At 35.1% G+C, this 26,450-nt stretch overlaps 1 protein-coding gene across 1 annotated transcript; it reads left to right on the forward strand.

Annotated features, from left to right (window-relative positions):
* Window positions 1-188: 188 nt before the first annotated feature.
* LOC132555269 (solute carrier organic anion transporter family member 4A1-like) lies at window positions 189-26,222 on the forward strand. Its single transcript, XM_060219623.1, has 11 exons — window positions 189-341; window positions 16,151-16,613; window positions 19,878-19,974; window positions 20,303-20,424; window positions 20,956-21,156; window positions 21,518-21,607; window positions 22,193-22,400; window positions 22,529-22,688; window positions 24,031-24,200; window positions 24,925-24,989; window positions 25,762-26,222. Exons 1-11 carry the CDS (start codon window positions 189-191, stop codon window positions 26,220-26,222), a joined length of 2,190 nt encoding a protein of 729 aa, XP_060075606.1.
* Window positions 26,223-26,450: the final 228 nt, after the last annotated feature.

Raw genomic sequence — 26,450 nt, forward strand, 5'->3', positions numbered from 1 at the left:
ATACATCTATCTACAGATAAACTGGACCAAGAGTCTGGAGTGCAAAAATGGATTTTGCTGTGGTGATGTTGTGACGACAGTGTTATCATTCATGGTAGTTGTACAGTGCTAGCTGCTGCATCTGTTTACTACGATGTTGTGGCCGTGTCTAGTCAGTCAAAAGCTTTAAAAGTCAATACACTGAAAACATGGATGCTTCCATGAATGCCAAACATGGTGAGGATGTTGATTCACTTAATCATGAAACGTGCGGCTGGGGTCCATTCCGGCCAAGATGTTGTCAGCGGTTCCGAAGTCCTCGCTATTTACTTCTGTGCCTTTGTGGAGCTTCCTTTATACAGGTATGTAATGCCATGTTATATAATTAATGTTTTGTAAAAAAAATTTCATCCATGCAGTCCAGATACAGTATATAGAATGTACAGTAATCCTTGTCCTTTGTAGTATTTGTACATGTAAAAGATGTTAAAACTTCAGAATTTTCGTGAAACAAGCTTTTTTGCACGAGCTGTTATTGATTCACCTCAAAAGGCAATGTAAAAATAACATGAAAGTCACTGTTTCAGGTTTAGACATACACTGGTGTCTGCTATAAGATTTGTGTTATTTGATTGTGCAGCCTTGGGCCTCAAGTCTACAGAAGCTAATTAGATTGATCTGAAGGTTTGACTTGATTTATAGATGGCTATGTTTTAATTAGGTGGACTGTCTATATATATCACTCTAATCTCTGAAATTTACACTTAGATTGTTCACAAATTAATGCCTTTTTATACCGGTAAAGACAAGCTAACAGAAAAATGCACTGAAATCACAAGTGTGCGTTTAAATTTTGAATCGCTAGTCTGGATCTGTTGCAATTTTCTCTCTTTATAAAGTAATTTAAAAAAATTTCAAGTTTTCTTTTGAGAGATTTTTTTGTCTCAATCGGAGCATTTTAGGTGTCAGGAGCAGATGTTTACAAATCGTTGCTACCTTAATGTTGACGCCCGTTGCGGAACATAGAATTGTAAGAATTACTCTTCAGTGAATTTTCGGAGTCACATAAGGGTGACTCACTCAAACTCTAAAAGAACCTCTATATTTCTTAGTAGTTGGACTCATAAAAATTTTGGAAATGATGTTATTGAATGGCTTAAAAATTCCTACAGAAATTACTGACTACTATATATATCTATCTGTTGACATCAGGCAATATTAGATATCATAATTTTTCATATTAATCTAAAGTGATAATATATTATCTTCACTACACCCGTACTTTGTGATCTGTGCATTGCTATAGCCATTTTATGTGAAGGGTTTCCATGGTGCAAAATTACATATATGTGACATTCATGTAGGTAAAGTCTAACATGCATGAATGAATTTTAGCTTACCTGGTCCAAAGGACTGGTGAGCTTATGCCAAGGCACTGCGTCCAGCATCTGTATTAGGTCAATAGCTGCTAGTCATAAACAGCTGAAATGGTTGAAATAAAGCAATTGTTTTTTAAATCATACTCCTCCTGCAGGATTGATTGGATTTTGCCCGGATTTAGTCTGAAACATTCTTGGGTGAATGAGAATCAACTTTGTATAAATGGTGGGTCATTGTACCCTTGCAGGGGAGGGGGAGGGGCAGGGCCAAAAATAGGGAAATAAAGCAAATTCTTTAAAATCCCTCACCTTTTGTAGGAATGATTGGATTTTGACCAAAGTTGGGTCTGAAGCATTTTTGGGGTCATGATGAAGGGATATTTCTTATGTATAAACAATGGATATCAACCTCTTTGGACAGGATGGGAAGGGCACAATAGGGGAAAGAATTTTTTTTTATATAAAAGCATTCTTCTTCTCATGGAATGTTTAGGTTTTTTCCCAATTTGGCCTAAGACATACTTGGGTAAAAGCGAACAGTTTTGTTTAACGGTGGGTCTCTTCTTCCTGGAGCAAGAGGCATGGGGCTCATTAAGGGAAATAGTGCAAATTCTATAAAATTCTCCTTTTTTCAAATAATTCAATTTTGCCCAAATTTGATCTGAAGCATCCTTGGGGGATGATAACTTTGTTTTGTATAAACATTGCATATGACCCCTCTAAAAGCAGAGGAGATGGGCCATCTAGGGAGAAAAAAGATACTTTTCCTTTATTTGAAATGAAGCAATTTCAGTAAACTAAACCAGGTGAACGATACATGCTCTGTAGATACCAAAATGAGACATATTTAACGTACATGTCTTAATCTCCAATGACAATATTCGTATAACACAGTTTTTGGCTCCATTTCCATTGTGATCAAATAATTGCCAGATAATTTGTTCACTGATGTGAATGACGTTAGGTTTTTTAACCAGTTTTATTTGGTTATCAGTCTTTTGGTAATGGTAACCATATGTATAAACAGCTATTACTCTTCGGACAACATACTTTACAATTTGTATGTCCCTGTTCAGAATTTGCTGTAAATACAGCAAAAATTACATGTAACAGATGAAGTCTATCCTGTTGTATTGATGAAATGTTGATCTGAAATGTATTTGGAAAACTGTTGATAATATCATCCTTTCTATCTATTAGAATGATTCCTTTTGAAATATAGGTAATTTCATTAACTGATGTGTATAGCTACCTGATATGTTTCATTGTATATAACATCCTAGTGGTAATTGACAACTCTACAACACCCGAGACACAATGTAAGAAAGAGAGCCAAAGATTTGTTATACAAATTATGGATGATATACTACAAGTCTATTAGTGTGATGAAAATAGTCACTTTGATATTCAAACCCAGAACCAAGGCGCTCAAACGGAATGAGTCATCTGGTTACAACTCAATCCAATTCTTCTGCATTCTTGTGTCCTTCAGAAAGGTCTTTGATCCAGAAGATGATTTGATGTCAAAAGCTGTAGGGAAAGAATAAAAACTGATCAGATCTCAGAAGACATGGACTAATGACCTTTAAATATTTTCCAAAACACAATTTATCTGATTGAAAAGGGATCATTTTTTGTCTAATTCTAAACTGCTGATAATATCTTCCAGTTCTTTGGTGAAACATTGGCTCAAAACCAACGTACATGTATATATTGAAAATACGAATTTACTCTCAGAGCCTTTGAAGTGTGTTATATAGAGACAACAGAACAAGACTTCACAGAGTTTTGGTCACTAGAATGAGTTCACAGGTCAGAGTTTGAATCTTCATCTGGTCACATTTTTTTTTATTTGAAATTTAATCTATTAATGAACATCGTAGTGTAATTGGCCTGCATATATACCACCTAACCTCATATGAAGATCAGAGGTACATGGTTGGACACTCCCTATCTATGGCGGTTTATTTCTCAGGAAGGTGATAAATGGGCAGGTCTGTGCTGTTGTGGTTGTGTCCATGGGTAAAGCATTTTTCACTGGCTTGCATGTGATGGTCCTCTCTTATGTTGTTCAGTGAGGTAGCCAGCAACTACTACAAAGAAACCCCACCTGAAATAATTACGACCATGGCTTGTGATTAAGGCACCAAACCTGCCATTCAAACATAATTCATACCAGATATGGATTTGTAAAATCAAGTTAATTACACACTAGGATTAAACACGACTAACTGCCATGGAGAAAGTTTGGCTTAGTCATATTTTTTTTATATATGTGGGACACCATCGTGACCTATGTACATGTTTGGAAATGTGTCTTGTCTTTGGATTTTGTATGATGTAAGACATTGTCATGTCTTCAGCACAGACTTGTTATGTATTATGCATGGCTTGATAGAAATTGAAGGACAAAAGGACTTGATTTCTTGCAGTTTGATGTCTTGTCAGGGTGACATTTCATACACAACAATATTACCTGTATATGGGACCCATCTTAATTCCTTTGGCAGTCATTAAATATTATATATGTTAAAAATTGTACAAACTAACAAATAGGTAAGATATTTCAGATTTAGACTTTTGGATGCTACTGTGTATGAAACACTGTCTATGATTTAATGTTTTAAATTTACTACATGTACATTGAAAGAAGACAATTATTAGCTTGTATCCTGTCCAGACATAGAACTCCCAATCTAGTGCATCAAATTACCTAGCCAAGAAATATTTATTAACTCCCAAACCACTACTCCAATAGTGCTGATTATATACATACACATGTATCAGCTGTCAGTCTAGAAATCATAAGATTTTCTGGGGTTGAGGTGAAACTTGGCATCCCCTATAAATCTTGCTGACCATGACTCATGGCAAGCTGTATTCCAATTACTGACTTACCTAGTGAAATGGTTTGTTTAATTTCATTTCTCCATGAAAATTTCCGTGAATGATGCATATTCTCTTTTGTTGTTGATGTGGAACTCTTGTCTCATCTCTACTTGATTATGTATATGTTCATTTGTCCGTCTGATCATCTGTCTGTTTATCCTGACCTACCCTCCTGTATCTTATCCATTCCTCTATTCTGACCCAGCGTTCTATGCTTTGTCTACAATCATCTGTATTGGCCTAGCCTTCTTTGTCCAGACAAATTATCTGTCTGTATGTACTGACCTGGCCTCTTATATCATGTCTATGTCTGTCTATCCTGATGCAGGAGCTTGTGTCTTTTTCATGTGTCTATCTCTCCTTATCTGGCCTCCTAGTGTTTGTCATATTCATGTATCCTGCCCCAGCCTCCTGTGTTTTATCATGTGTCTATATATCCTGACCTGGCCTCATGTGTCTTACCATCTGTCTATATATCCTGACCTGGCTTCCTGTGTCTTGTCATTCAATCCTTGTATCCTGTCCCGGCCTACTGTGTCTTGTCCATCTGTCCATATATGCTGACCTCACCTTATGTGTCTTACCATCTGTCCATGTATCCTGACCTGGTCTCCTGTGTCTTACCTTCTGTCCATGTATCCTGATCTGGCCTCATGTGTCTTGTCATTCAATCAATGTATCTTGACCTTGCCTCATATGTCTTGTTTATCTGACCTTGTCCTGACATGGCCTCCTGTGTCTTACCTTCTGTCCATGTATCCAGACCTGGCCTCATGTGTCTTGTCATTTAATCAATGTACCTATACCTTGCCTCATATGTCTTGTTTATCTGACCTTGTCCTGACCTGGCCTCCTGTGTCTTACCATCTGTCCATGTCTCCTGACCTGGGGTCCAGTGTCTTACCATCTGTCCATGTATCCTGACCTGACCTTCTGTGTCTTACCGTCTGTCCTTGTATCTTTACCTGGCCTCCTGTGTCTTACTGTCTGTCCATGTCTCCTAACTTCGGGTCCTGTGTCTAACCGTCTGTCCGTGTATCCTGACATGGCCTCCTGTGTCTTACCGTCTGTCCATGTATCCTGACCTGGCCTCCTGTGTCTTACCGTCTGTCCATGTATGCTGACCTGGCCTCCTGTGTCTTACTGCTGTCTGTCCATGTATCCTGACCTGACCTCCTGTGTCTTACTGTCTGTCCATGTATCCGGACCTGGGGTCCATGTATCCTGACCTCATGCCCTGTGTCTTACCGTCTGTCCATGTATCCAGACCTAGCCTCCTGTGTCTTACCATCTGTCCATGTATCCTTACCTAGCCTCCTGTGTCTTACCGTCTGTCCATGTATCCAGACCTGGGGTCCTGTGTCTTACCGTCTGTCCATGTATCCTTACCTAGCCTCCTGTGTCTTACCGTCTGTCCATGTATCCTGACCTGGCCTCCTGTATCTTGTATTGAGTATCATTTCTTTGTAATTAAATGTGTTTGTTTTGTTTAGAGAATATGTTTTGTGCCTTTGTTTTGCTCTTGCCTGCAATTATTAATATCTTTCATCCATCTGTTATTCCAGTGAAAGTGACTATATAATCTGTAGTTGACAGATTATATGTATGTATACAGGGTTTTTTTCAGGATGTTTATAAGATATAATGATTGATGGTGTGATGTTAGGTGCAACAGATTCCGAAGAGAAAGCCAACTCGCGTTGCCGATTAGATCTACAGGGTCAACAAACATGTGCCGATAAAATTCTGGACATATGTCGACAGGATCGTATAGAAGCCAGACTATACATTGTAGTTGTGTTTAACATACATCATGTTTAAGGCTTTAGATGTACAATTGTTTGTTGGGCTGGAAACAATCCTACACACATTAATCAGGACTGAGACCACATGTGTTAGCTCAGTCTAGAACCATTGTTGGCCTACGTAACCTCAAGTGAAGAACTGAGATGCTTAATTCATCACTCCATTACCTATGGTAGGTTGTGTTCCTCAGAAAGCTGAAGAACAAATACATTTTTATCGAAATAGTTGTGTCTTGAGGTAAGATACTTTACTATAATTGCTTTGGATAGCATATGATGGGCCTCCAGTATGTTGTTCAGTGAGGTAGTCACCAGCTACTACAGGGTGACTCCTCCATCTCAAAGTGCTTGCATGTTGCTGTTGACAATAAACCAAGTAGATAAACCAAACATTTAAAAAAAAATCTTCCTGGTGTCTGTACTCATGTTCTTATTTTAAAAGTTAGATGCAAGTCATCTTGGCTTGATCAGACACAAAAGAATGTAACAAAGAATTTTTATATTCTGCTGAACAGGATATGGGCAACCAACGGTTGTAAGATTAATAATACAGAAATATGGGGTTACACCCATTACTGGCAAACAACCCGCCTACACATACAGGGGAGGGGGGGGGAACACAAAACACCTACACTGGGGGAACACCAAACCACTTACATACACTGCAGAAGAGGGAGGATTTACTTCAAAGTCTGGTTGTAATTCTGACAAAAACAGGAAAACTATCTTTTAGAATGGTTTTACCATTGTTCAATATTTATCAATGAAAAATGCAGAAAAATCTCTGAAAAAAAAGATAAACTATATTTGTGTGTGATTTATTAGCATCAGATAATTAGGCTATCCAAAAAGAACAGCTATAAAAATGGTTGTAAGCTTCCAAAATGTGCCAAAGTTTTCAGTGCCAGTACAACAGTTTCTGTCTTAAGATTTTAAACATATCCACCAGATATTTGCATAAAATTAACAGATCCACCAGATATTTGCATAAAGTTAACAGAGCCACCAGATATTTGCATAAAGTTAACAGATCCACCAGATATTTGCATAAAGTTAACAGATCCACCAGATATTTGCATAAAGTTAACAGATCCACCAGATATTTGCATAAAGTTAACAGATCCACCAGATATTTGCATAAAGTTAACAGATCCACCGGATATTTGCATAAAGTTAACATATCCATCTGATATTTGCATAAAGTTAACATATCCACCAGATATTTGCATAAAGTTAACAGATTCACCGGGTATTTGCATGAAGTTAACATATCCACAGGGTATTTGCTTAAAGTTAACATATCCACCAGATATTTGCATGAAATTAACAGACCCACCAGATATTTGCATAAAGTTAACAGATCCACCAGGTATTTGCATAAAGTTAACAGATCCATTGCATATTTGCATAAAGTTAACAGATCTACGGGATATTTGCGTAAAGTTAACAGATTCACCAGATATTTGCATGAAGTTAACATATCCACCAGATATTTGCATAAAGTTAACAGATTCACCGGGTATTTGCATAAAGTTAACATATCCATCGGATATTTGCATAAAGTTAACAGATCCACCAGATATTTGCATAAAGTTAACAGATCCACCAGATATTTGCATGAAGTTAACAGATCCACCAGGTATTTGCATAAAGTTAACAGATCCACCGGGTATTTGCATAAAGTTAACATATCCATTGGATATTTGCATAAAGTTAACAGAGCCACCAGATATTTGCATAAAGTTAACATATCCACCAGATATTTGCATAAAGTTAACAGATCCACCAGATATTTGCATGAAATTAACAGACCCACCAGATATTTGCATAAAGTTAACATATCCACCAGATATTTGCATAAAGTTAACATATCCACCAGATATTTGCATAAAGTTAACAGATCCACCAGATATTTGCATGAAATTAACAGACCCACCAGATATTTGCATAAAGTTAACATATCCACCAGATATTTGCATAAAGTTAACATATCCACCAGATATTTGCATAAAGTTAACAGATCCACCAGATATTTGCATGAAATTAACAGACCCACCAGATATTTGCATAAAGTTAACATATCCACCAGATATTTGCATAAAGTTAACAGATCCACCAGATATTTGCAAAAAATTAACAGATCCACCGGGTATTTGCATAGAGTTAATATATCCATTGCATATTTGCATAAAGTTAACAGATCTACGGGATATTTGGGTAAAGTTAACAGATTCACCTGATATTTGTCTAAAGATAACAGAATTTGAAACTTGTGTATTAAGACTACTTATACTAAACAGGTGTCTTCAAATATTGGTTTGGTGTTGAAGTTTTCTTATGTTGATTGCTGGTATTTCATTAGATTGATGCCAGGTTTGGCTCCTTAAACCATACCACAATGTACACAAAAGTCTGGAAACTATCAAGTAGTGAGAGCAGGCCAGGCCATTGACTTTGTACTGTATGTTGTGAAGGCCTTTCCCAGGGTCTGATATGTATCTAAGTCACCAGTGTACATCTTCTAAATGTTTATGCCCAGCAAAATGTTCTGTGCTAAATTTCTAAGCTTCATTCACAGAGTTATGGCCCTTCTTTGTTGTGTGACATAACAAATTGAGAACAATATCTCATATACCTTTTATACATAAGTGTTTCACTGCTTACATGGTTATGTGTATTTAAGATATTTTTAGTAAATAAGCAAAACAATTTAATATTCATACATATTCAGAGAGTTGTTAAAATGTTTGCAGATTTGTGGGAAACATGAAGTAAAAATAATGTATCTTACATAGAAAGAATGCATGAAAAAGACTATTTGCATGGTTCTCTCATCCAGTTTTATTTCTAAAGTATGATTTTGTTTTTGCAATTTCATTCCAAACTAAAAACAATGAAAAATAAACACTTCAAAATGATAGTGTTTCTGGTTAAGTTCAGGCAATAAAATATGGGAAAATGATGCCATTTTCTGGAAATTCGATCAAAATCATTATGAGATCTATAGCTACAGTGACAATACATTAAACAGAAAGTGTAAAATCTGGTGACACACAAGAATGTGTTTAAAAACAGCATGATGAAATTGTATACAACATACCACACTAAATTTTCACACTACTGTACTACTGGTCACTGGCCTTTTCAGCATTTAATTCTGGCCTTTAGATGTAATGACCTTTAACCTTTTGGATGCTGTAACCTCTGACCTTCTGACAGAGTGTTTGGACACTTTAGGGAAATATTATTTTATGTTATTATTATGTGTGACAGTTTGATGGCTTTCTATAATCAGAAACATATCAAAATGTCAGATCCCAGTAGACAAGCTGGTTGTTTGGATCAATTTTATCCAGGACAAGTGTCATTTAAATAATTAGTAATCATATTATGCCTACCACGGAAAATGGAAAAATTTTTAAATTGAAGTGCTGATAATTTCTAAATGTGAATATTTGATACTTTTAACCTTTATTAGTACTCAACCCTTGTCCAGTTTGATCTTTTCACAATCAATCTTGGTATGTGGGCTGTTGATGTACTTTTAATCCCTGTCAAAAAAAATAATTTTAAGCACAGTTCTTGCCCTTTGTTTGGAGATAGAAACTTATTGTAAGGCTTCGTCCTGTAGGCTAACAGAATACAACTTTACCATCAGATCCCATTTATCATTAATTATAAGCCATGGTTTGTAATTTACGTCCGAGATTCTTCTTGTTCCTTCTGCAATACATATCAGTATATTAAGGGGATATGTGGTCATGCGTTAATGTCATACCAAAATTTCTATTTGTTAAATGTGTAAAATTCTGTTCATTACTTTTCAATTTTTCAAGTGTTACCTAAAGAATCTATACAATATATATGTAACAGTATTTATTTGGAAAGGATTAAAGACTTTAAATGAAGAATTGTTCGTGGATTTTATAACCTTCTATCATCACAAGAACTGATTGTTCACCAACACTTGTAGATAAACCGCTGATTCTGAGAATCACAGATTGAGAAGTATTCCATGAATATTGGTTTTAGTGTCAATATGTATATTAGCCACAATGGATATTGGTTGCTGATGCTGGCTAACAGCTGTTGGCTCTCACTCCTGGCTATAGTGAAAATATCACTTATCGATCACACTATGACAAATAATCTGTATTACCGTATTTTCTGGTGTTTGTACATCTGATGTGGTTTTTTTTTAACTGGTGTCGACCAGCACAGTAATGGCCTGACCTATTATATATATATTGCTAGAAAGCTCAACGATTATACATCTTTTATATACACACTATATATACTGCTTTTTGGTAGATGGTTTTTGCTGAATCATCAGATTAACTTATTAAGAAAAATCAATTTCAGATCATGCTCTGGTATATACCACTGCTGTTGTCAATGGGACCGAGAGATTTCGAACCCAAATATACAATAAGAATTGTGACCAGATTTATCTCAGATCACAAGCTTGGAGTTACCGTAGAAATTCTAAATTCTGTTTAAGATTTATAAAAAAAACACCATTTATTTAGCATATTTATTTATATTTATGGGTTTTTTTCAGTATTTGTTCTGATTTACAGACTACATACTGTAGACTGGTTGGATGTATCTATCTTAGTGATCCGACTTAAAATAATATCACATGCTTCACATCAAATGTAAATACATTGAGCACAGCAGGTATGTTCATATCTCTAGGTTCTGTGTTCTGCATTTATTTGGTAGGGAACTCAGTCTATGTAAAGAACTGTAATATGATGTAGATATTAGTAATATCTGATCTTAAGATCACTCAACCATACAGAAAAATCAAAATCATATAGTTTTGTTTGGCTCAAATTTCACGGTTTTTCATATATCCTGGACTGTGTGTCATTTTTCCCGACATATAAATTTGTGGATTGTTAAAGTTACCCATGAAATCAATGAAAAAAAAACTCACAAAAATTGATTATTACACAGTAACTATATACAAGTAGATAGTTTAATCATTGAAGCATAACTCTAAAAGGTAGAAGATAAAAGCTTTCCAAAAAGAGCAGAAGTCAAATCACTCAAGCATGACAGAAAAAGGAAAATATACGCAATGCAGTTTAGGCCACAAAGCACGTACAACTTCAAAAAAAAAAAACTTCACGATATCAGCTAAAAATGTATTGGATTAAAAACTCAGTCTCGAAAAGGATATGAATAATTCAACTGTGATAGACAACAACTTCAAAAACATCAACAAACAACAGATTGTGAAAACAGCATGCACATAATTTGGGAGCTGTGCATCAGGAAAGTACTCAAATACAATAAATTGGCCTGCCACAGTTTTACATCTGTATCAAGGTTATCTGCAGTTAGCAGGATTGTACATATCATATATAGGCAGACGACATGTCTCTGGCCATTTTAGAGCGCTTCACCTACACTTAATCATACAGTCATGTGATTTGAGACAGCAGGCACTTTTGCCAATCATCCGTGCAATGCTAAATTAGGCATGATGATGTGACATACGGAGATGGCATCACATAGCGTTTTAAGTCGTTTTCTATGGTCATACAATCCAGAATCAATTTGAGACGACCAAAACCTTTAGGAATACTCTGACGACTCTCGGACACCAGCAATTTTCATGGTTGAATTGTTAAGCATGAACATCTATCTATAAGGTATACGTTATACATTCATGTATTGTGTTCACTTGCGTGTTATAAGCAGGTGATTTTCGGTGGGGATTGGAAGGGGAGAGGGAGGGTATTTATATATAAAAAATTGCTTCCTGAAGAATAATTCTGCCAGCTGGTATAGACACTTGACAAGGTCAAACCATGTGTCTGATTGATCGAGAAACAACATGGTCAAACCAGGTGTGTGCTTATCAGGAAATGATTCTGTTTTTTTACAAGGTTTGCCCAGAAAATGTAATTACGAGGTAGGAACTAATGAGCTTTTACACAATGACTAGGATCTGTCTTGACTGTCAAAGCTGATCGATGAATGAGTGTACGGAGAATCATCAGAAAATTAAGACCAAGAAAAAAACCTACTGGCACTTGATTCCTTTCATTGTCAACAAGCTCCATATTACACATGAAGAACATCCATCACATAGATATCAGTCAAGTTACAATTTATACTCCCTAAAGAATTTGTAAAGACCATGATATGAGCAGCCATTTGAACATGTAAAACAGGCAATACTCATGAAAGTGTGCATGTTCTTGCAGTAGAATATCTGATTTTTATATCAAGGATTTCAGTGCGCCAGGTTTTGGATGCAAAACTGTTAGACATCGTTCAAACTTGATTAGTTTTTTTCTATTAGACATCAGCGGACACTTTGATTGGATATTAACGTTAGCTGACCTCCAGGGTCTGATGAGAGGGGCCAAAAAAGGGGACAAATTGACTGAAATTTCAAAGATGTTCTACTATTCCGGGATGGAAAATTTTAAATGAAAACTAAAATCTTGAGAGTAATTTCTTTTCTTTAATTCAAACTTGGTAAGAAGCCTTAGCATAGGACAACAGTTAATTTATACACAATTTACATTTGCATTATCTGTGCAATAGAATTATAGTTTTATCATTTATTTCAGCAAAATTATTTCTATGACATGTTACAAGAACCATTGTGACTCGGGCGACCATTAAGGACCTTTGGGCCTCTTGTTATATTGTTGTCCCATCATAATGTTGACACAGCTGTTTTCAATTATTGAAATACACATTGAAAATTATGAAAAAAGAGGTAAATAAACAAAATTGTAATCCTGGTGTTTTCTGTCATCTTGCATAATCGGAACAATTTCGGTTGGCAGAGTCCAGCTGAGTCAGTGAGGCGTTTTAATTACATGAACATGTGACAACTCTAAGCATACATGGACTTGTAGATTGTTGCAGACGTACGATAAACACTTAATACACTGTTCTCTAGAGGGTGAAGTGTTGTTCCAGTCATTGTGACATCATGTTTTGGTGAATGATATACTTAGAAGAATTTAGTTGGAAATCTAGTTTATCACTTAAGGGCGTATCATGCAAATTAATCATCAGGAAGCTTTCAAGCTTTCACCCTTGAAGTGAGAATGTCTTGTGTACTTGATTACACGAAGGCTAGCATGTCCGACACTGTATAAGTAACGTCTACATAATTATATTAAAAAAAATATGATATGTGACTGTACAATTTTTTCTGATAAATGTGAAGCCTAGCAACAAAAAAGAAGAAAAACATGTAATATATGTAAAGGCTTAACGAGACAGGAATTTATACATGAAATGGGAATTAATAGAAAGATGTACACACTGCACTCTGGTGTGAGTTCATCGCCTACACAGTATGACACAAGGTAAATTCAATTGTTTACTTCCGATTGTTGACAAGTGTAAACAGATGACATCTTCATTATGTATTTATCGTGAACCTAAATATCATCCAGTGCAGCAATAGATGTGGGGATCCTCATTTGCCAAAACTCTGTCCACTTTTGTTGTTTTCGCTGGAATTTTATAAATGTCTTTTCAGCAAATTTTCCTCTAAGTGGCCACTGAAATTAAAAAAAACCCAAGTTGTTGGCAATTTCATTGCTACAAGTTATAATCCAAAACAATTATCACACAGTACAATAAAAACATCAGGACTGGAAAAATTAAGGTTTAAAGTCCCATAAAATGAGCAACATTTTCTAAAAAATTAAAGAGAAAAAATATTCTTTTTATATAAATTTGGCAAGAATTAACTTAACTAAAAAATACTCATTACACTATTTTGCTTGGCGTTGATATGGAAGCGAATGAAATTCTCTCCATGTATACATGCCACCATTTACGACAGTTGCCAGACAGAAGTTGGAAATTCCTTTTGGCGTTTCCATAAGAGGTCTGTATTTGATATAAACGTATATACTAAACAGCAAGCCCTTAAATGTCTATACGCCTCTATTCAACTTATGATTTAACATCACAAAAATACTTAGAGCACGGTGTGGCATGGCAATTTAACTGAAAACACTCTTACACCGAGTATATAAATTGGTGGGTTTTTTGTAAAGGCCCTTTTAACTTTGTATAACATCAGTTTGTATTTTCTGCGGGATACACTTTTGTAAAACTTCTTTGTTTCAACATCAACAACAAATGTTTCTGAATAGATCAGTTTAAGTATGTTTAAATGTTTAATATTTACATAATTATCAAGTGGAAGTTTTCTCAGAAACTATCTGTATCACGTTAACTTGTCAAATGATTTGTATATTGGAGCTTTAATGGTAATGATATACTGAATAGGTATTACAATTCATGGCCTATATTGTATATGATGTACAACACGGAAACACTGAGCGTGTTCCTTCAAAATCTGCAAGTGTGTAAAGTTCACTATGTCAACCACTCAGAAAACTTTAACAGTTTATTATCGTTGAATTAAATAGAACTGGCCATTTAATATTGTTGTGTTTTTTTACTTGTACCTTGAAATCATAATTCAAGTGGTGTCTTATTCAAGGTCTTTTGAATACAAAATTCCTACAAGGGAGATAATTCTGTCAAAAAAATTGAAATCTAAATAGTGCAACATGTAGTTTTTAAACATCTGTGACAAGTTTATGACCAAGGAAAGATTGTATTTACCTATTAAATATGTGTGTGGGATTGGTTCATAGCAGAATGACATCCTGTGATAAATCTCATTTATTTGTCTAAAAAGAATAGTTATCAGCGATTCACCAAGTCCAACTGATTTTGAATAGATGTTTATTGAATAGGAAGATAAAAACACATTTTATAATTCTGTAAAACTGATAGGCATAAAAATGATTAGAAAGCTGTTTACCAATTCGATTGTCTATTCATTTTTTGTGTTGGACATACTTCTAACTATTATTTGCTGTTGTGTTTCTTGATTTGAATTGTAAATGAATGTAATTGACTCCTATCTGGTGTTTTTACGGCCAGAATATGTCCCTTGTTGTATATTTATTGGTCGGTGTGGCTGTACTATGTACACATGACAAGATCCTCAAATTATACAATTTCCTACACATAAATATGAATACCCTGCAGACTGAGGAAGCACACTGTGAGCTTCCGTTTGATAGACAACTCTAACAGATTGTCAATATACTGGCATTTCATCATCAAGATTAGATTCCCATCAGGAAAATTAGGTTGTCTCGTTTAATCTAACAATCAAAAGATGTCAGAAGCATTCAATGATGGAACCTTTTTTTTTTAATTTAAAAAATCTTAGATGCTTGTTTACAATTCTTTTTTAACATTGGCAGAGCTATTATAACCTTGTCATCTAAAGATAAGTGAATCCTTAATTGTTAGGTAGGACGTTTCAGGCCTATGTGTAAATGAAAAATGGCTGGTTTATATGGTAGGGTGACAAACAGAATTATTGATAATCATTGATTACTGTAGTGTAAATGCATATGGAATTGATTAATTTGTACATAGAAAATGAAATATTGGTGAAAAAAGATAAACTGCGATTTGTCAGCTGATTTTTGATGTACATAATGTAACAGAGAATGCCTTATCAAATACATCTTTGAAATGCAACGGTTCTCTCTCATTTCTACATTTTTTTTTACCCTCATGATACATGTTTTGTCCAAAACAGGATCTGAACGTTGCTTATCTATTTAGAAAACCGTCGATATCTGTCATCTCTTTGATAAAGATAAAAGAAACCAAATCAAATAGACGCTACGGTATAAAGAGAGATTTTGCGAGGGTATGAATTAGTGATTTGCATTTTTTTAAGTATGTTTGCAATTTTCAAAGGACGCAGCATTACGATCGATCAGCTACCTAGAAGTGTAATTGTTAATTATGCCAGAGAATTAATTGTTAACATTAAAAAAAAATGATATTTATAGATGATTTAAGAACAGAAGTTCAGACTCTCAATTTTGATGGTCGCTTATGATGAAAGTTTTCTTTGAATAAGCCCTGCCATTTTGTGATCTTTGGATCCAGTGAGTATACAGCTAGATTGCTATGGTTGTTGTGCTACAATTAGTACTGTTCAATGCACCTGCTTGGAACCAGGCAAAAATCTATTCTCTCATTTTTTAAATTTTTGTCTCATTACAGGGGATGGTTGTGAACGGCCTCATCAGTGTAGTGATTTCCTCATTGGAGAAACGATACAGCCTCAGCAGCTCTGAATCTGGACTCATTGCTAGTTGCTATGACATCATGTCAGCAATTAGTCTCATTCCGATCAGTTATTTTGGCGGTATCGGTGTGAAATCACGATACATAAGTCTGGGTCTGATGTCCATAGCTGTTGGTTCATTTATTTTTTCATTACCACACTTTACGTCCGATGTATATAATTTTGGACGTGTCGATGATGATCAGCTTTGTCTCATTAATGGATCGTCGTCATGTTCTGCCAATTCTGCCTCGACTAGTAATCTGTCCGTCTCCGACTACAAATATGTGTTCTACCTAGCCATGCTATTAATGGGCGTAGGAAGTGTGCCTTTATTTACATTAGCACAGCCTTTTTTGGATGAAAGTGTTCCTGTTCGCTCAGCGTCCTTGTATCTAGGTAAGTCTTCCACAAAATCTATGTAAAATTCATCACCTTTCTGTACTTATTGACACTCATTGCCAACAATATCCATTTCCAGGTCCTTTTACTATCGTCAGGCATTTGTCGTTATGCCGTCTCCTGTTCGCCATGCACTAATCTGCAGTCTGTAAACTTTTCCTTTAAAATGCTACTTCTGTTTTATACCTCAATAGATTCAAACCAAATTTGGTCTGTAGCATCACTGGGGGTAAATTCAGAAAGTTTATTTGACCCTTAGGGAACTTAGAGAGCCCCAAATTGGAAGTTAGACAATCAATACAGTACTCTTCCTTAAGGCTTGAATAGATTTCATTTAGATTTTGTCTGAAACATCATTAAGGGTGAGTAATTCGTTCTTAATTCAGAAAATTGATTCAACACCTAAGGACTAAGTAAAATTAGGCAGTATTTTCCTTCAAAATGCTACTCCTGGTTGGAATTCACCCAATTTGAAGTCTGAAACATTATCAGGGAGTGGCAATGATATCAAACATGCATGAAGTGATTCTGAAATTGCCTCACCAAATCTTATGTTTTAGTTTGGTCCAAAATCTAACATTACTCATCTTGAAGAAAAATTCTGAACTACTTCTCAAGTTTAATTCACACCATTGAGAAACAATATTTGGTGGGGTTTAATTTGTTAAGAAAGAGAAACAGATATTGTTGTTTATTGTCAGTCTGATCAAAACTTCAACATGGTAACCACAGTAGTCATTTTGTAACATGATTGCACAAATGTTTTCATGAACAGAACCTGCCATTTGTGACTTTCTGATAATTTCTAGGAGAGTTCATCTGATGACCTTTAAGGGACATCGGGCCCTCTAATATAATCTACCAGCTAGCGAATCAAGAAAGAGCATGGATGTGATCAGTATACAGTCATCCATCTGTCCAGTCGTCACTGTCTGAGTAGCTAGTCATCACTTTGTCTGTCCAGTTATCCATCTGTCCAGTCGTCTCTGTCTGAGTATCAATAACTCACTCTGTCTGTCCAGTCATCACTGTCTGAGTAGCTAGTCATCACTTTGTCTGTCCAGTCATCACTTTGTCTGTCCAGTCATCATTTTGTCTGTCCAGTGATCACTTTGTCTGTCCAGTCATCACTCCGTCTGTTCATACATCACTCATCCAGTCATCACTTGTTTTGTCTGTCCATACCTCACTCTTTCTGTCCTGTCATCACTTGATCTGTCTGACCATACATCACTCTGTCCAGTCATCACTCAGTCTGTCTGTCCATACATCACTCTGTCCAGTCATCACTCAATCTGTCTGCCCATACATCACTCTGGCTGTAATGTCATTTTGTCTGTATGTCCTGTCATCACTGTCTCTTCATACACCATGCAATCAGTCCGTCCACATGTACATCACCCTGTCTTTCCATGTACCAATCTGTGTGTCCAGCCAAAACTCTGTCCATACAGGAACATCTATTTGTGTGTCTAGTCAATACTGTGTCTGTACAGGGACATCTATTTTTTGTGTGTCTAGTCAACTCAGTCTGTACAGGGACATCTATTTGTCTGTATGTCTAGACAATATTCTGTTCGTACAGGGACATCTATTTGTCTGTGTATTATTTTTATGGGGTGCACTTTCGAAGAGAGAGCCAATATTTGACTGTAAACACTCATGGTTTGGTTTTAAGAGGACAGCGTTGGTTCACCTGTCTGTAAGGAATATGTAAATACATTTTATAGGGCTATATATCCAAAGAATTATGTTGTAAAATAATTAACGCAGTAAAAATTCAGGATATCTTTTAAGTGATATGTACCCCCTGAAACAGATTTAGGTCAATTACATTTCTAGATTAAGGTTTTATCTGTCTGTTTCATCCTTCATAGATCGTGTCTAGATCTTTAAACAAAAACTGATCAGAAATTGAATGTTGTGTACTCTTTAAATCGTATATGTTCTTATGAAAAAATTGTACAAAAGACACACAAATTCAGTACATTTTCCATAATTTTGGCAGTTGAATTTTAATTTTCAGTTTTGATATCCCAAATATGATATCTTTATAGGAGTCTTTATATTTGTTCAAAGTACTGGACTCACAAACAATTACTCTACCTATAAAGAAGTTATGTTCACATAGAATATTTTTATTGTAATTAAGTTTATATTTTGAGCTGTATGTTATCGCCCATCAGCTGATCCAAATTGCTGTACACCCATATGGTACATGTAATTGCTGTTGTCTGTCTGTATGTAAAACAATTTTTATGATCATTGATCAATAATTCTAGAGAAATACTGAATGGATCTTTATCAAAATTTATGTGAATGCTCCCCTCAATTCCCAGTTGTGCTGTGTTGATTTTGGGACTCAGAGAGACAAAATGGCTGAGAGGCAACCAGTTTCGATTTTGACAATTGACATCACTATCTGTTGAGAAACACAGGATGGATCTTGTTCAAATTTTCATACATATGTTCCCATTGGTCTCGATTTTTACCCTACTAATTTTAGGACTGAAAAAAAGATGGCTGACAGGCAGACATCTTGGATTGTGACTATTTAAGTATGTCATTGTTATTTCGAAGAAATATTGGATGGATCTTTCAGAATTTATATGTATCTTCTTCTTGGATCCAAGTTGTGCCCCTTGAGACTAAAAAAACCCACCTGAAAAGACTGAAATGCAGCTACACTAGATTTCACAGTCATAGTTTGTTATTTCTTTTTCTTGAGTAATACCAGATGGAATTTCTTCTCAAATTCCATATGTAGGTTTACCTTGATCCCTGATGGGGCCCTTTTGATTTTGGGATTGATTAGGAGAATAGAATGGCGGACAGATGACCATCTTGCAATATTTGACAGTTAAAGATTATTGTTAATTTTTTCAGAGGAATTTTCACATTTTATGAAATTATGAACAAAAATGAAGGAAAGATGAGAAGTGAAAAGAAAACTTATTCAACTTTTAAAGGACATATAGAGACCAAACAATGGTGGGCACCAAAATCTCTCAGAGATATTTTGTTCTAGCACAATTTTACATACTGCTCGTCTGTGATCAAACTGTTTAAAATGACATGTTTTTCTGGTGTTAATCTTGTCAACACTCCTTAATACATTTTCATTTTACAATGATATTATATGTTATATTCAATTCTGTTAGTCCATATGTATACCAATATATTTGTTACTTTCATTTTACAGATATATATTACTGTTGTTTATTCTGTAAGTACGTAAATATGTTTGCTTTCGTTTTACAGGTATATATCATTGTTGTAATGTACTGGGTCCTGCTGCTGGCTACATCATTGGTGCTGTATCGCTGTCGTATTATGTTGACATAGACAGAATACAAACGTAAGTACAATAAAGAAATAATTTTCCTTTTTTGTTATTTACTAGTGTGTAATTAAGTTTTTTTTACAGATATCTTAAATGGCGTATGATGTTGACGTACCTGTTAAAAAATGCAGTTCACATACACCAGTAAACATTAAACACACCATGTGTACTTTCATTTTACAGATATATATCATTGTTGTTAATTCTGATATAAAACTAATATGTGTATACTTTCATTTTACAGATATATATCATGGTAGTTTATTCTGTTAGTATATGACCTTGAGAATGATTGATAAGATCAGTTTTGTAGATTAATATTGCTTTGTTCTCTCCTTTTCAGGGTGACTATAAACTCCGAGAGTTCTCGTTTTGTTGGTGCTTGGTGGGTGGGCTTCCTTTTTGGTGCTATATTGGCTGTTATTATGTCTATCCCGTTGATGGGTTTCCCCAGAATGTTACCAAGTAGGTATACATGTCCCTTAATGTCTAATCTTCAAAGAATGTTAATATTGTAAAGAATATGTTAATATTGTAAAGAATATCATTTTTTACAGTTCCCTCCCTACAACCTGTAGCAGGATATATATATATATATAAAACCTGTCTATGTAGGCCACATCTAAACAACCAATGCAATGTAAAAGACCACCTCTGTGCAGCTAAAAACTTGTTTATAAAGGTCACCTCTATACAACAAATACCTGTCTATAAAGGTCACCTCTATACAACAAATACCTGTCTATAAAGGTCACCTCTATACAACAAATACCTGTCTATAAATGACACCATTATATAGCAAACTTCCTGTATACAAAGATCCCCTCTATACAACAAATACTTGTCTATAATGATCGTTTATATTTTTTTAAAAAACCTGTCTATAAAGACCACCTCTATATAACAAAAAACTACCTACATATCTCTTTCTGTATCTGTATAATCATATATCATCTTTGTCTTTATCTGTCATAATGGTTTTACAATTATTTTCAGAGTCGACAGACTACAAGGAAGGGCGCGAGAAGGAGACATATAAGACAGGGGGTCAGTTGGACAGATCCCTTGGGGATGGAGAACGGGAGGGAGAAGGGATTGGGGAGAGAAAAACTGGGATTTTGGATGTATATAAATCTTTCAGGGTTCTCTTCATGAACCCTACATTTGTGTTCCTGACCTTGGCTGAAACAACTGAGGGTATGTGTAAAGTAATAAATGCTATTAGTGCTGACTGTTTGAACTATCATTAAGTATCAAATTTTGTATAGTAACAGTCTTATTTAGCTGACCTGCTTCCAACGAGGACCTACACGCTGATATAGATTCACACTGTCCATTTTCCATTGTTGGTGTCGTTGGTGTCATTAAGCATTGTTTGTTTGATTGATTTTGACCAAACTTTTTCTGTGGCATTCTTTACATGTCTATGAAGAGATGACAACTTTGTGTAAATAGAGAGAAAATAAAAGTTTTTTAATATTTTTTTCTATTTTTAGAAAATCTATCACTGGTTCATTGATTTCTGTCTCATTGTGATCAATTTATTTGTCTTTTTCAGGTTTTGTGCTGGCAGGGTCGTCCACATTTCTGCCCAAGTTTGCAGAGGTTCAATTCAGTTTGCCAGCCGCAACAGCAGCCCTATATGTTGGTGAGATAAACCTCTCTTAATTATAGCTCATATTTTCATGATCAGCTTTACACATAGAGACATGTTGTACAAAAAGTAACCATGAAATATGTCGTAGGTAATATATTGTAATACTGAGAAACTCATTTAATTAAAACAATTTTCTATATTAGTGTACATAGAATTATACTATGACAGAAAAGTTCTGTTATTTGCTTCCCATCTGTTATGTACTGTTTACCATAATGCAAATTCATGTATGTATCAAACTGGTCATTTGTATAATGAAAGTGACAGTTTAGTCATCAAAATGTAATTTGATTTTAATTTCAATTCTGGTTATGATATAAAACTTCAGTTTCCATGGCAACTCTAATTTCCTATTTTACTATATAATAATTGATAACACTAATATAACAGTAGCAGATTTTATATTAAACAACTAAAATGTTCAAAAGTCACAAAATATCGCTTTTAACACAGAAAATATAAATTTCTATAATATCATTTGTGATGTAATAGGACATTTGTATGAAATGAGGCTAACAAATAATTTTTTATCATAAGAAAAATGAAAACATTTTTTAACACGATCACTTTTTACAGGGGCAGCTATTATTCCGGCTGGTGGATTAAGCACGTTCATGGGTGGGTTCATTGTAAAGCGATTTAATCTGTCTGTGAGAGGAATCCTCAAACTCTGTGTTGGACTGATGTCGATGGCCACAGTCCTGGGGCTGTTTCTCCTCATTCACTGTCCCAGCGTACCCTTTGCTGGTGTCAATATCGAGTACGGTGTACCTAGCTCCTCAGGGTAGGTATTACCTATATTGAGAACTTATGAATCATTTCAATAATTTTTCTGTAGAAATCATATTCTTTTTGGTTAAAGTCTTTAAAATCTTGATTGACAAATAAAAATGAATAATGATTTTATTTCAGGACCAAATTCCTGGGTAGTTTTCGCTCTGACAGTTGTTACCAGAACTGTAGCTGTACCCAAGCTGATAACTACAATCCTGTATGTGGTGTTGATGGAATCACTTTCTACTCCCCGTGTTATGCTGGCTGCTATAACATTGACAAAACGACATCTCCCTGGGTCAGTAGAATTATACCTAAAATTACCTCCCCCTTGATCATTAGAAGTTATACAAATGATTTCTTCTGGCCAGTAGAATTATACTTCATGGAATAGTAAAATACTTAAGATTACCTCCCCTTGGATCATAAGAAGTTATATAAATACCTTCTCCTGGTCAGTAGAAATATATATGAAATTACCTTCCCCTGGATCAGCAGACATTATATAAATACCTTCTCTTGTTCAGCAGAATTATACCTAAAATTATCTCCCCCTTGATCAGTAGAAGTTATATAAATATGTTTTCCTGGTCAGTAGAATTATACCTAAAATTACCTCCCCTCGATCATTTGAAGTTATACAAATAATTCCTTCTGGTCAGTATATTTATATATATAATTACCCCTACTGTGTGTTTTCCTCCACAAAGGGAAATTGAAGAGACCTGAATAGATATTCTGCCCCCATTACAACACTTGAAATCATGCTTTTCAGATCATCTGACCTCAGGATGAGTTATAATCAGCATGTCTGCTGTCTGCCAGACCTACAGTTTTTACATTGTAAACTTCTTAAGTTTTACCTGTGGGATTAAGCTGAAACTTACCTAAAATGACCCTGAGATTGTCCTGACCAAATGTTATTTTTGAGGTCGGTCCAAAATTCAGTATGGCAGCCGTCTTGAAAAACACATTTTAAATTTCTTTTCATTTCCCATTGAGCTGAAAATTTGTGAGAATGAATGTTATGGAAGGGAAGCTAACAAAGTGTTGCCATCTTTAGGTTATGTCAAAAGTTCTACATTGTAGCCATGGTGGCCAGATGGTATTATGATTTCCAAATCCTGTTTTCCATGAATCATATATATTTGAAACTATTTCTCCAGTTCTACCATTGGGACATTTTGAAGCTTCTTCCATAGTTCCACTGATGCCACTATTCAGAAATTATATGGAAATGTTGAGAAAAAGAAGGGAAGATTATTTTTCCCCTTACTGGTAAAAGAGCTGTCTATTGCTAAAGCTGTTTTATATGCAAATGATTGTTCCCACTATTGCTGTTACCTGTGTGTCATATATCTGTTGTACTAGCCAGATGACTGTCAAGGTGAATGTTAAGGCCCCATGGGCCTCTTGTTTCCTTTTATTTCCTGTATTGCTGTTTTTTTTTTGTCGTTAATTTTCAACTCTTGATTTCCCTCATGACATTGTACCTTATATGACCCTAGCTATTGTAAGAATATTTAACCCTGTAAAAACAAATAAAAAATGTGCATAATTACCTCCCTTTCTGTCATTAGTTCACTGTACTTTCCCTTTCTGTCGTTATATGTGGTAACTTGTTCTGAATCTTTTTGCAGTCATATCGTAACTGTTCCTGTGTGGAGGCTGTAGGATCAGCAGTGTTTGAGGCTCAACAGGGCACATGTGAGAGTACATGTACACTTCTGTCTCCATTTCTCATCCTCAGTACCATCTTTGTACTTACCAAGTTCATGGTCGCCATACCAGCTCTGACTGCAACTCTACGGTAAACGAAAGATAATACTTTTTTCACTTTTAATAAATATCTTTGTGTACTCATAAATTTTAAGTCATAAAAATGCTAAATATGAAGCTGTTCGTTTCTTCTCTGTGGAAGTAAATTGAAAATTGATGTCGATTTGTATAAATAGAAACGAAAAGTGAATAATTGAATAAAGACTTCCTCTTTCTTTCACTGCAATTATGGAATTTTAGCTGATGTAAATTCTTACTTTTATTGTCAGTTATAGCTGGTTTAATTCAGAAGGGACTACAAACATTTGTAAGCTGTGCCTTAGTTACAAGTAGTTATTGTAATGCTTTTTTAGAAATTTTCTAAATGAGTAAATGTTGTTGATTTTTGATATTAAAGGACATTTGGAAGTGTCAAATGAAAATGCATATATGATTTCAGTATTGTTAGGTCCAGGACAAATTTTCCATTGATGTGTACTGAGCGATTCTGTCTTCAGTTTGTCAGCGGTATAATGTAAATTGTCAACATTTGATGAGCTGAAAGATGTCTTTCCCAGAACTGCTTGACACATTTTCACTAATTTTTATTTTATGTTGTCTTGATGTCACAAGTAAATCTAAGTGTTAAGATTATAATCAAAATGAGTTGCACAAAATTGTATAAGATAGTAGATGATCACAGAGGTATTTATCTCACAGTTATGTCCCCTTTTTTATGTAACTTCATCGTTGAATATCTTTATAATGTTTTGTAGATGTGTGCCTCACAAGCAGAGAGCATTTTCTCTGGGAATTCAGTGGACAGTATCCAGATGCCTTGGTAAGTTGACTATTGTGAAATATGCTATTTAGGTAATGGTCCTTTCAGTTAGAATTTTGTTTACCTTTAACAGGAGCATCAACACTTTCCATGGTTCCAAAGATAGATTTGTCTTTCCCAAGGATAAGACAACTCACTATGCAGATGTGTTGTTGGCACTTTATGTGAGAGTTTGGTGTCACAAAAAGATTTTAAACATCATCAATTTTGATATTCCATGGGTCACCAAATGTTATGGTGACACAGTTCACAATAACTTCCAAGATATTGCTGTTGAATATTGTGTTATAATCCACCACTCACATCATCGTATTCTGAACAAATTTTTCTCGAGACATCTGTATCTAGACTTACACTGGTGTAAGGTTACAGAGGAAAATTCTCCTTTTATACCTCTATGACATCACATCAAGAATGCAAAGCATTTCACATAATGAAATTGAAATAATTAGGTTTTATATGTTTGGTTTCTATGGTAACGTCACTAATTAATTTCTACCTGGCATCACTAAAGGTCACATGTGTTGATATGAAAAATATTAAATGACATGGGTATATTCACTGAACAATACAGCATTTTATAAATCCCTGAATGTTTCATTTCTAAACAAAACTGTGTTAAAGGTGTGTACACAAAAGATTTACAAGGAAATAGCTACTTTAAATACAAATTACAAACTAGGTACATTGTAGACAAAATTACATTCAGCTTAAATACATTTGCCTGCAAGGAGACACATATTTTACAAACTGCACTTTTTTGTTTTTTCAGGGTTTATCCCAGGGCCTATCGTATTCGGGAAGTTGATTGACCTGGCTTGTCTGTTGTGGCAGACGGATTGCGAGAATGAGGGATCATGTTTCTTCTACAACAACGAGAAGATGAGTTACTTGGCTATGGCTATCATGTTATGTGCGAACGTGGTCACAGCATTCTTTATCTTTCTTTCCTTACGTCTGTATCGCACTACGTCAGCAAAGATTGCTACAGATCAGAATAAGCCAGCTGACAGTAGCTTCAGAGAAGTGGATACCAACATGTCAGCAGAGTGTAAAAAAGAGTCCATTTTGAATGGAGAAAATATTGTTGCTGAAATGAACAGTGGAAATTATTTCTCTGACAACTGTCACAAGTTGTCAATGAGCGGTATAAAAAAATGTGACCTTGAAAGTCCTGAATCAAGGGCAGAGAGTCTAGATAACTCCAATAACACATTGACAACTTCATTATAGTGTATACATGGTGCCTGTTAGTCCTCGTCGCCTTGACAACAACAGCTTCATTATAGGCTGTATAAGGTTCATGTTTAGTCCTTGTAGCCTCGACACCAAAATCATGTTAGCATCACATACTTTGCTTTAAAAGTTTTTTTTTTTTTTTTTTTCAATGATTCAAATTTCAAATCTGTTTTTTTTATTTATTTTTCTCATTCTTTCACCCTCAAAATGGATGCTACGCGT

Source organism: Ylistrum balloti, unplaced genomic scaffold, assembly GCF_031769215.1.
Source record: "Ylistrum balloti isolate Yb309-2 unplaced genomic scaffold, AGI_CSIRO_Ybal_v1 Utg370466, whole genome shotgun sequence".
Lineage (NCBI taxonomy): Eukaryota > Metazoa > Mollusca > Bivalvia > Pectinida > Pectinidae > Ylistrum > Ylistrum balloti.